At 35.5% G+C, this 12,574-nt stretch overlaps 1 protein-coding gene across 2 annotated transcripts in view; it reads right to left on the reverse strand.

The window, feature by feature from the left end:
* Nucleotides 1-10,776: 10,776 nt before the first annotated feature.
* Nucleotides 10,777-12,574, reverse strand: part of LOC104586363 (ABC transporter G family member 28-like) — a 140,015-nt gene continuing 138,217 nt past the window's right edge. For both annotated transcript variants that reach the window (XM_088897993.1, XM_088897991.1), the window contains 2 exons: nucleotides 12,395-12,528; nucleotides 10,777-11,248 (listed from right to left, as the gene is read on the reverse strand). In XM_088897993.1, coding sequence (XP_088754119.1) covers nucleotides 11,092-11,248; nucleotides 12,395-12,528 — 291 coding nt within the window. In that variant the 3' untranslated portion in view covers nucleotides 10,777-11,091. The remainder of the gene's footprint in view (nucleotides 11,249-12,394; nucleotides 12,529-12,574) is intronic.

Here is a 12,574-nt window from a genome sequence, read left to right on the forward strand (position 1 = left end):
AAAAAACCAAATTTGTGTTCATAGTTGAAGCGAAAAGAGCCTTTATTGAGATTAAGGCGTAATTGTCAACTACACCCGTGCTAGGACTTCCAAATTTTGAACAAACCTTTGAAGTTTATGTAATGCTTATAAAGTTGGAATCATTGTTGTTCTCAACCAAGGTTGTCAAATCATAGCCTACTAAAGTTAGAAGCTAAGTAGATTATGCCCCAACTACTCAACTTATGATGTACAAGTCTATGCAGTGGTGCATGCACTTTGGTGTTGGTGATGTTATCTCATCTACAAAGAGTTTATCCCATACTTGGGTCATGAGGCACTTAAGCATATTGGAGGATAATAGAAATGAATGCAAGGCACGGGAAATGGGTAACATATCTCTAAGCATACACATTTGTGCTAAAACACAAGTCTGGTGCATGAAATCAAGTTATGGATGTATTAACGAAGGAGAGCCATGCTATCCCCATTTTAAGCATAAATATATAGGGTTTGATACTTTTTGTGAATTATTTTTCATTAACGTTTCTTAAATGGAACCCACCTTTGTGTACTTGGTTGCTCATGGTGACTAAGAATGGTCCAAGAACTACATAATGAGAGACATTTTCGATGAGACAAAATGATCCATCTTGTCTCAATAAATTACTTTTTAGCCCAAGATGACAAGAGACATCATTGGGTTTGTGGAATGTTGTTACACATGCCAACTTGTCAAGTATCTAAGGGGGTAGTGATCAATGTAAGACTACACATGCCACTTGGGTGTATATTTCTATTGATTTTGTACTCAGTTTGCCACATATATAGTGACAAGTAGACTCCATGATGGTGGTAGTAGATTACTTTTTTAAAAGATAACTCACTTGGTGGCTTATAGGGTGACCATGGATGTCTCGTTATTTGATAGCTTATTCCTCTAGGAGATTGCCAAACTCCATGCTTTACCATCTTCAATTACTTTAAACAGAGACTTAAGTTTATATCTCACTTTTGGAGGAGCCTTTGGAGGCTAATGAGTACCCCATTACCAAGGTTTTTAAAACCGAAATGGACAACAAACCGTTCAGGGGTCCGGTTCTCAGGTTGAATGATCTGACCATTCAAACCAAACGAGCAGCCCATTCTAACAAAAGAAATAAAAAAATAAAAGAAAATAAAAAATGGCCAAAAACCGCTGGACGGTTTGACCACCCGGGTCAGTGGTTTACTGACTAAATCAACGGTTTTAGCCAAAAAGATGATTATGGGGTAAAATGGAACTGTTCCCAATTTTTCTGGTCTAGCTGTCTAGTCTGGTCGGGTTTTGAAAACCATGCCCATTATAGTTTAACAGGTCATACCATCCTTAATTAGATGGTCAATGGGATCTCTTATTAGCACAAGTTGAATTTACTTACAATAGGTCCAAAAATAGGAGCATTAGATATAATTCATTTGAGGTTGTATATGGATCCAATCCTCTAGCATCCTCGATCTTGCTACAAATACATGGATGGGCCAAGTTCATGACAAGGCTGGTGATTTCATATAAAAGCTTAAGAATAAAAAAGAAGTCTGGTAAGTTACAAGCAACCAATTCCAAATACAAACATCATGTTAATGGAAGAAGGAGAGTAGTATTTGATGTAGGAGACTATCTTTGAACCATTTCAGTAGAAGATTGTTTACTGGTTAGATAGTGTGGAAACTAGCACCAAAGAAGATTGGACCGTGTGAGATAGTTGAAATCATCAATGAAAATATTTACATACTCAAGTTACCTAGCCATATTTGTATCCATTGATGTCTTCAATGTTAAACACTTGGTATAGGAGGAGGGTGATCATTTAAATGATGATTTTAATATGAGATTGGATTCTCTTCAACTCGAGGAAGAGCTCAAATCAGCCCCCCACAAGGCCGCCACCCACAATGTCCCACAACACATCCCCATTGTGTATTGGGAGCATCTCCCGATGATGGCATCAACATTCCTGATATTATCATCGGGAGATGTTCCCAATGCACAGCAGGGATGTATTGTGGGACGTTGTGGGGGGCTGATTCGGTCTCCTTGAGGAAGACAATGTAATATAGGAGAATGCTAATAAGTTTTATGTAAGTTGGGACCACTCTAGGACATGTAAGAAGTTGGTATGATGCCACCGACCCAGCTAAATAAACATTTACTAAGTTGGCAAACACCTCCCAAAGTCTTTTGGGGAGGATAGGGAGTGGTTGAATTGCCTTACTTTTTTGTTGGACCATGTGTATTTTCTTAGTCTGTATCTTACAATAAATATAGCTATAAACAGCTAAATTTTTGTTTATCTCAAGGAAGGAATATATGATGATAAATTTGTACTTCTAAAATATTTATTGTTGCAAGCAAGCATGGTTTTAGAATGTAGCCATTGGAATTATATTGACTTAGAATGGATGCTTTACTATTATTCAACAATACTTATTACCATCAAAATGTGAAATAGTAATTGGATGATTGCTCCAAAATGATGTTCATGGCTGTTATTTTGTAGTCATTGAAATTAGACCGATTCATAATCGGGCCAAGCTTGGGTTTAACTTTAGCCAAAATTTGATTGGGCCTTGCCTAAAGAAATGTAAAATGTTCATGGGCTGATCCGAAGCCCAGCCTGTGAACAGGTCTAATCAAGGTTAGGGCATCTTTGAAAAAAGCAACACATTTTTTGTCAGAGGATTATCATTAATTAATCACATTGCAAGTTCTGTACATTGAAAAGGAAGGTGTGGATTGGGAATCATTTCTTTTACGTTCCTTTTATTAAGATTCAGTTAGAAAATAGGAGAGAAATAGAAAGTTAAAGGAAAGTACTAATGCAGAACAAGTTGCCGAAAAAGTTTTAGAAGCCCAAGAATAATAAGAAAATAGACTATGAAACTTCAAATGGTCATAGCCTTTGACTTGGACATCTGTTTTCAACATATAACATGTCAAAACGATTGTCTCAATGAGTACTAAGTACTAACAAATCAATTTAAAAGTGGACTTTCCTAGAAACGTTTTTTATAGTAAGTTTGTATATCTCTGCTGCTTTAGCATATTTTAAATTTGAATTTTTAGGGAGCCTTTTCAATAAATTATTATGTTTTAGAGAGTTGGAGTCCAATTAGAAGACTTACTATTTTTGGTAATTTTACTATTTCCAAAAAAAGTAGGAAATTGCTTATAAATCGGTCATTGTACAAGCTCGAATTCAATGAATTGAATATAACTTTCTTTAAGATTTCATATATTTCCCTTTGTGGAATCAAGACTGTTTTGGGAAGAGGATAATTATCTTCTATTTTTATGCTTTCTGCTACTTCAAGTTCTCAAGGAGTTTCACAAAAATTCACTAACACAATTGCAGCAAATTTTCAAGTTTGGCTTCAACATTAATTTATATTCATAACAAGGCCCATTTAAGAGGTGTTCAACAACATGGTTGGTTTTGTTTTTGAAAACAAAAACAAACAAAATTATATTGATGTTGAACAACCCCTTTCAAAAACAAAACAAAAGCATATTATTTAACAACCCTTACTAATGCTCCTTTTGATTGTCCTAATCATTTGATAATGGAATTAATGGGGTCCATCAATACATGATTTTACATGCAACCAAAACATCATTTTTTTTTAATTAGGTTCATTTAATAAGACACTCCCTATAATTCATCGTATTAACTAAAATACTCCTTGTAGTTTGCACATTACTATGACACCCCCTGTAGACATCCGGTTTACTTAATAGGGGTTTTTCATCCCAAAAAATGCCCCTAGCAAGTCCCATACGATGATTGGAGATTTGGGGGGCATTCTTTTTTTTTCTTCTTTTTTTTTGGATTTTGAGTGAACCAAGAATCTCATGTTCCTTTTTCAGATTTATGTGGGGATCGGGGAAAGTTTGTTTTCCTAGGTATCATCTCTTAGGTGGGTAAATAATTTTCCCACTTGGGGGAAAAGTTGTCAATATTTGAATGGGACAAAAGTGCCCATTTTAATAATATTTTTTATGGGTAAAATGGTCATTGCCTTATTTACATGGGAAATAAAAGAACATGGGTAAATGCACTTACCCGGTTAAGTGCTTCCCAAAAAAAGCTTACCTAGGTAATTGCATTTATTTGAGTAACTTACCGAAAAGTGAACATGGCCTTAGAGTAAGAAAAGTAGAAAACCCTCCTCATTCTCCTCTTCCTTCTTCTATTGATTCAAATGGGGTTTGTTATTTAGCAGCTCATATCCTATCTTGATTGCAATCCTCCCAAGTCCCAGCTCGTATCCAAGGTGACACTATGGAGCACCGCCATGGTTCGCATGGGTCTGCCTCTGCTACCCGCCAACCCTACTCTTTTCCATGCAATTGTATTTATTTGTTTGTCTCTCTAGCCTTCTTCCTCTCTGTCCACACCTCTATTTGCCAACCAGTCCATTGTTCCATTGCCTTCTTGGCAAGTATGAATATAGGAAATGCATGTATTCATGTCTCACTCTGGAAACTTGCACACATCTAGATATAGAGGTGCACATCCACAAAATTATGTCATTTTACCAAAAGGTAATAGAATTTTTAGGGCTTTTATTGTTCACTCCACCCATAAACTTTAGCACAGTTGGAACATTAACATGTGGGGGGAATGAACCAAAATTCATGGGGGTAGTGAGTTAGAGTTGGAGTTGATGATAAATAAAATCCAAAAACCTAATAAAAATCCTTGAGGTGAACTGAACTCTAAGGCCATGTTTGGTTCAATTCTTATTCTTACCGAAGAGATAAAATTCTAAAATGGACAATAATGAGTAAAAATTGGTAAAATGAGAAAATATTGTTATAAACCAAACACTTTTTTCCTAAGAATGATTTTTTTTTTCAAACTGACAAGTGTCATATGTTGCTCATTTTCATTCTTAAAAAAAACTGTGCTGGAATTCATAAACCGCCAGCCTAGGTCTCCAAAACTGTTAGCATAGATGTTTATCGGTGGATGATCAACCGTAAATGTTTACCAGTTGGCATAGATGTTTTGTAAAAGTGCTTTTATAAAAGTTCATTCGTAAAAGTGTTTTCATAAAAGTTATTTCGTAAAAGTGTTTTCATAAAAGTACTTTCGTAAAAGTGTTTTAATAAAAGTACTTTTATAAAAGTACTTTTGTAAAAGTCTTTTTATTAAAGTGCTTTCATGAAGTGCTTTAATGGAAAAATACTTTTATTAAAGTGATTTCATAAAAGTACTTTACTTTCACAAACTACCTTTTCATAAATTTACTTTTATAAAAGTGCTTTTGCAAAAGTAAACATCTATGGTAGAAGTTTTGTAGGCGAGCAAGATGGGGCATGATTATTTTTCATGTTGCAGGTTACTCAATTTTTGTGCTATGGAGCTGATTTTTTATTCTAAAAAGAATGTGGCTCATGGCAAGAATTTTGTAACCAAACACTCTAATGTCATTCATTCTTGCCCATTCTTGCCTAGAATGAGCAAGAATTAGAGGAATGAGGCCTAGAGCAGTGAACCAAACATAGCCTAAATTTCCTTAAATTTTTTTGTTCTCTCCATGTTCTCCTTCAGTTATCTAACATGCAACCTTTGCATTTGGAAAAGCAGAATGTACCACCTTTTAAGATTGGAATATTTCCATCAGCATTCCAACAATACCAATAGTTCTAACTTTAAGTGGTCTAGTTAAGCAAGCATGTACCACTTTGTTGGTAAGGTTTTGAATTCGAGACTGGAGAGGGTTTTCCTCATCTTCAAACAATGTCTCTTCCTCTTTGATCAAGGGTTTGTAGTGATTCCTATCAAGCAAGAGTTTCAATGGACTGCTCCAATCAAGCATGTACCACTTTGTTGGTAAGGTTTTGAATTCGAGACTGGAGAGGGTTTTCCTCATCTTCAAACAATGTCTCTTCCTCTTCGATCAAGGGTTTGTAGTGATTCCTATCAAGCAAGAGATTCAATGGACTTCTCCCACTCTGCTCATAAACAGTGGTGGATCCAAGACCTTTGATTAGTGGGGGCACACCTCTGGCCTCACCTCTTAGGCCTTTTAAAGCCATGAAAAAAATACCTCATTTAAGAAGTCAAATTTTATTTGACGCCTTATTGTTTTATTTGAGTGGGGGCAATTGTAAAAAGAAAAAAAATTTCTTCATATACATATAAACCATTTTTAAATCTCAATAGGGGCAATTGCTCATGACACTGGCTTCTACGTAGATCCGCCACTGCTCATAAAGTTTTGAACAGTAAACCGGAAAGGATTTGGTGTTTGCCCATTCTCGACTTCATTCAAAATATGAAAAGAGGAGCAAAATTATCAAGGATGAAATTGATTATTTCGATCAAACAACCTGTAAGGATATCAATTGTCAAATTGCATTTCTGTTTGAGGGACAAAACAATAAGTAAATTGGGTGAAACCTACGGGGAATGTCTTACTAAAATGCAAACTACTAGGGGATGTTTTAATTAATATGGTTAACTAAGGTGTCTTAGTAAGTGATTCTTTTATTTATTTTTTACTGTAATGATTGGTGAATGAAATTAAATAGATTGGATTGGCAAAACAAGAGTTATGTAGGCAATCCCATATAGTTGGGATAAGGCATGGATGATGATGATGATGTAGCGAATGAAATTAATGGGTTTGTCATGAAAAAAAAGGAGAAAAAAGAAGATTGTCAATATTAATACCAGTCACCAATGCCTTCTCTTCTTTGGTTTTATAAGGAACATTAAAATTACAAAAAATGTAGCAAAAGCCCTATGGCTCAGCTTGGGAAGAGTACAAACACAAATATGAACAGTGCAAATCATGGTTTTAAAAAACAACCCAGAAACGAAACAGTTTTGGCCATCGGTTTCTGGGTCAACGGTTTGACTATCCGGTTCAAACAGATGGCCTGTTCTACCAAAAAATTAAAAAAAAATTAAAAAACGGTCAAAAACCGTTGAATGGGTTGATGGTTCGACCGCTTGGATCAATGAGTTGTTGACTGATTCAATGATTTTTGGCCAGAGACCGGGTTTGGGGTAAAACAGAATCAGTTGCCTGGATGGTTTTGAGGCCGAACGGTTCAACTGTCCGGGGTTAGCGGCGGTTTGAAAACCATGGTGCAAATATAGGTTTTGAAATACAAAATACAAGGCTTTGAACCGTATATATTCATATTTGCACCTTTGGAAACAACATTTCTAAACTTTTTATTTGCACCATACATATTTGTATTTGTACTCTTCCTAAATTAAACCTAGCTCAGTTTGGAAAGAGTACAAATACAATTAAGTATAGTGCATATATATACAAAATACAAGGTTTTGCACTCTACATATTTGTATTTATACTCCTTCCAAAAAGACTTATTTTGGAAAGAAACAAATACAAATACAAATACACTCAAAACACAAGGTTTTGCACCCTGCATATTTGTATTTGTACTCCTTCCAAACTGAGCTTAAATCTCCTGTTAATAAATCACAGTGACTGTTTGGGAGGATTTCTAAGGTTGGTCCCACACCAACAGTCTATAATTTATGCTTCCGAAATCAGCTGTTGGTAAAAAATTTGGATTAGCTGAATGCTGTGTACTAAAGATGTGAGACCAATGATAATGCCCTACATCAATGATAAAATACCTGGGTTCTACACTGAGGTTGAATGGTTGTAGGCCTATAATCCATGCTTCATAAAGGCTGTTTGCTTCAGCTTCTTTGAATGGCTTATCCAATCGCTCCAAAGCAGCTGAATCAGATTAGCTAAATCTTCAGATCAGCCCTCAATAAGACTGAAAGGACTTCCAATGAAGCACTTGTGGATAACTTAACTTTAGACACATGGGCAATAAGTTTTTCATCAGCTAATTATTTGGCGCAGCGGCTTAAGTTGGCCATTTGAAGTACAATGGTTTCTGACCTTCTGAGGTTGGGCTCTGCACATACAATCTATAAGCTATGCTTGCTTGGTAAAAAACAGTATGGAGAGTACAAATCAGATGTCCGTCGGTCATTTGAAGGGTTATCTACTTCAACCTCTTTAAATAGCTTATTTAGGATGATTTGAAGCAGCTCAATGCTGGAGAAACCACTAAAAGAAAATTTAATGAAAAGTCTCTCTTTTTTGGCTTAAGGATAGCAAATTTAAGCTTTTCTGGGTTTTAAAACAAACATTGCTTGTAGACTGTCTGGGTAGAATCCACCTCACAAAAGCCAAAAGCCACTACAGGAATGCCCTCTGAAATGGCAATGGAGGAGTGAGGGGGCAAGATTTATCATTTGGGCTTTTGGGTATGTGATTAGGAGCATTCGATTCTAATACAAGGCAATTTACAAAAACAGTGAAAATTTCTCATAGATGAGTTGTCGTACAAATGCAAATATGTAAAACGTAAATACATACAAAATATAAGGTTTTGCACTTTACATATTTGCATTTGTACTCTTTCCAAACTCAGCCTTAGACTTTAAAAGGTTCCATATATTGGTACACCCGATACACATGAATAGGTGGATTGTACACGTTTCAGGTGACCACTGACCAAAAGGTGGATCGTACACATGAATGGGCCAACAAATAAATAAACTTTGTTTATTTATTTTTGTTTCATATTTTTAAGGGGATTATAAAAAGTTCTTTTAACATTTGAAAACATCAGAATCCCATAACTCATTTAATGTTTCGATGGCCCATCGATATGATATGATAATGAGTTAATGTTAACACACTATCAATGCCAGTTTCTAATAGGTAACTGCAAATCCTTTAACTTTACCAGTATCGTTCCCCCTAATTCTTAACGAGTTAATGTTAGTTAGCACGTCACATAGAATTTGACCCAACTTTGACTCCGGATCTCCTGCTCATGAAAATTCTGCTCACGTCTATTCACAACACACTATCCCCATGAATTGGGAACATCTTCCCCTACATAATACCATGTAGGAGGATGAAATGTTCTCCATATGTGGCTGTGATGTTATGTAGGTAGACGTGGGCAAAGTTTGTGTGAACAGGAGATCCAGACTCCCCAACTTCAGGTATCTTTTGGATGACGACAGCCACATATTTTAACAAGGTTCTAAAAGTCGATATGGAGACAGATTATCCACCAGTTTTTGGGTCAACAGTTGATCGCCCAGATTGAACGGTTCAAATGGTTGAGTTATTTTTAATATGTATTTAAAATCTTAGCCTTTAGATTAACATATTAGGGTAAAGATAGATGATGGATCAGTAATATATAGAATAATTTTGATTTTTTTAGTCAACTCTCAACCATTGCTTCTAACATGTTTCTTTTTTTTTTAACATTTTTGTTATTTTAGTTTAAAAAATAATTTTGATTTTTTTTATTATTAAACTGGAAACCATTGGCCAAGTTGGGTGGTTTAATGGATCAGCTGTTTAGGCCCTGTTCATTCTTCGGATTCTGAAGAGGGAGCGGGGGGGTTGATTAGTGGCACTGTGATTCCCATTGACCATTTTTCTTGGGAATCAAAAGAACACTAATAAGTTCACTTACTTGGGTAAGTGTTTCCTAAGTAACTTATTATCCGGGTAAGTAAACTTACAAGGTTAATAACTTTCTAAAATTCTAATGAAACAATAACACTTATCTGGATAAGTAAAGTAAATCTTTTTTAAAAATGAACAAAGCCATATACACAAATCTAATGACCTTGTTATAGATTACATGCACCTTAGTAGTGAACAATTTCGGCTAATGAACATGATGACGCTCAGGTAGCTAGTAGAGTACTCCGTTTATTTGCAGCATTCAATACCTCGCAATAGATATCGGCCATTTCTTTGCTTCATTTTATTTATATGTCCTTTTGTTAAACAATGTGAACGTTTTTGTTTCCGTTTGTTTTCAAAATTGCCACATCAGCAAAGAACATGTTTCCTAACTTTGTTTTTATTTTGAAAGATGGTTTTGTTATTTGTTTTTTCAAACCATGTTTATAAAGCAAAAACAAATTGTCACTCTTCAAACTTTCGAAAACCAAAAACGTATACATAATCAAGAACATGTTTTCTGTGTTTTAGTTTTGAGAAACGATCTGCTTTTAAACCAGATGGCTTTGATTTGTTTTTGAAATTGGCAACATGAAAAACAATTTAAGTTGGAGAACGCCCCCCTACATATATATCTTCCATGTCTAAGTATTCACCTTCTAAAATCAATTTATAGCTCTGCAAGGCTACTCATAAATATAATGCAAAGAACGCCTGCATGGCTACAATAGTCACAGACGCTTTCATTATCTATTAAAAAACCTCATGCAAAAATGCACATTGAACACCGTATGGATTCAAAATGAATCTTACATATGCATCTTTGGTAAGTATATTCCATATCCAAGAGCCACAGAAAAGTAAAGGTTTCACATCCACAGGAAATAGGCAACAAGTGATATTGGTACAAGTTAAAAAAGAGCAAGCTCCGTGGTCTTTTAGAAAAGAATTCAAGAAGATTAAAAGATTTACAGATGGTATGCAAGTGGCCTTTCAATGGATTCCAAGATCGGCTAACAACATGGCAGATCAGTTAGCAAAACAGGGGGTGTTCAAGGAAACTTGTTTCTGGGCTCAGATGTAATTATCAAAGTAAAGTTGGGTGTTTGTTTGTTTGTTCTGCTTTACAGGGGTAACCAAGGCTACCCTTGTTGTATCTCTTTTGGCTTTAATCATTCTGTTATTCATCAAAAACAAAAAAAAAAGAACTTCCATAAACCACTTACCACTAGATTCACACGGAGTGCAAAGAAATGAAACAAAACCTAAATTGGACGTGCTACCTTTATTAATTGTTCATGTCCATTGAATCCTAAATACAATGCTAATTGAATCAGGATGTAGTTTACATAATTTTGTCCAACATGTTCTTCCACTGATTTAAAATTTTTAATACCATATGCCATGTTTAACTACTGATTCCAACTTGGTTACAAAGGCCTGTATCACTTTCCGGGAATGACTGATGGTTCAGAAAGCTACTGTGGTACACGAGTCTCAAAAGGTGAACCTTTTTCAATTTTGTACAAAAAATGAAAAAAAAAACGGCAAAAGAATGATAATTCTGACTTATTTTTTTTGGAAGGTAATCATACAGCAGAAAGCTATAGCACGACTAACTATACCATAGAGGATAAGGATAACTAGACAGAGATTCCAATCATGAACATCATACTCACTCTTCAGAAGTGAACCACATCGAGTTATCAGCCACACTCCAGAATACCTGGAGACAACAGAAACCAAGGTAATGGAGAGTTTAGTAGTGTGTTGGAACCATGCAACCCAATGAAATCATTGATTTTTTACACATTACCTACTTTGTTTGCAAAGTGAATGCTAATAAAATCCAAGCAGGTTATCGAGAGCATTTTCTTTTTGATGGGTCAGAACAATGTGGGGAAGGGGGGGGGGGGTTTGTGACAAAAATGTGCCCCTGCTGCTTTGTTTCTGTTAAATGAGAAGTCCTCAAGGTCATCTGTAACTACTTCAAATCAACACCCTTTATGGCATTCACCTTCTTTAAAGGACTCCAATTCACACCAAGCAACTTTCATCCAGTGGTGAAACATTTTCCACCCATATCTTGTAAATTGTAATGTTTTCATATTTAGGCATTTCATCCATTTTGATATTTGCACTAAAACACATCTAACTTGAGAGTAGGAGCTACAAGGAGGCAGCTCTGACGTGACGGACACAGGGAGGACTATATGAAGATCAGAGGTTGTACCATGATTGCAGTATCAGAAAGAATGAAGCAAATAAAGAAAGAAGCAAACTAACATGCATATGCTGGGCAGATGCATTATGTATGACATGAAGAAATAGAGATGCATCTTCCTTTATGTATAACATGAAGAACATGTATGACCAGAGATGTTTAGATTTTCTTCCTTTTCTTGGAGATATAATGGGTGTACAGTATAGACAAATGAATTACATGGGAGTTCTCATGTTTTAGCATTCTATCTGTTTGGTGCTTGGGATCATTTTCTTTCGGAACATGTTCCTTTTGTAAAATTTGGGAGTTGTAGGGAGAGTGAAATAGGAGTTTCTATTCCACAGATATGTGTAGTTATCAGCTCATGATATGTGACTATTTATAGTATCTCATTCTTTTTGTTGTATGACAATCTTGTATTTGTGGTTTGACCCTCCTTTAATTAATAAATTACCCAAATTTTCTTATCAAAGAAGACTCCTTTATCCAAGTTCCACAATATTTTTAACTTTACCTATCATACCAGTGTCAATGTCCATGCATGATGGGGCGTTTTAAGAGAAGTGCATTTTGCATGACATGTGTTTTAAAGACGACCTTGGTAAAAAATTGAAGAAATTAATTCACATTAAGAAAGGATGTTCAAACCTTTCAGCATTTGCTATCACAAATGCTTCCAAAGCCCACTTTGAGTAGCATAAGTCACTTAATCTCTTCATAGACGGACTTTTGTTTTGCTGTGTAGCGATTAGAGTCAGAACAACAGGAAGCAGCACTGACCACTGCCAGAAACCAAAGTATCTTGTAAGTAGAAGGGAAAAGGACATA

This window comes from Nelumbo nucifera, chromosome 2 (assembly GCF_055504915.1).
Source record: "Nelumbo nucifera cultivar China Antique chromosome 2, China Antique-T2T, whole genome shotgun sequence".
In the NCBI taxonomy this organism is placed as follows: domain Eukaryota; kingdom Viridiplantae; phylum Streptophyta; class Magnoliopsida; order Proteales; family Nelumbonaceae; genus Nelumbo; species Nelumbo nucifera.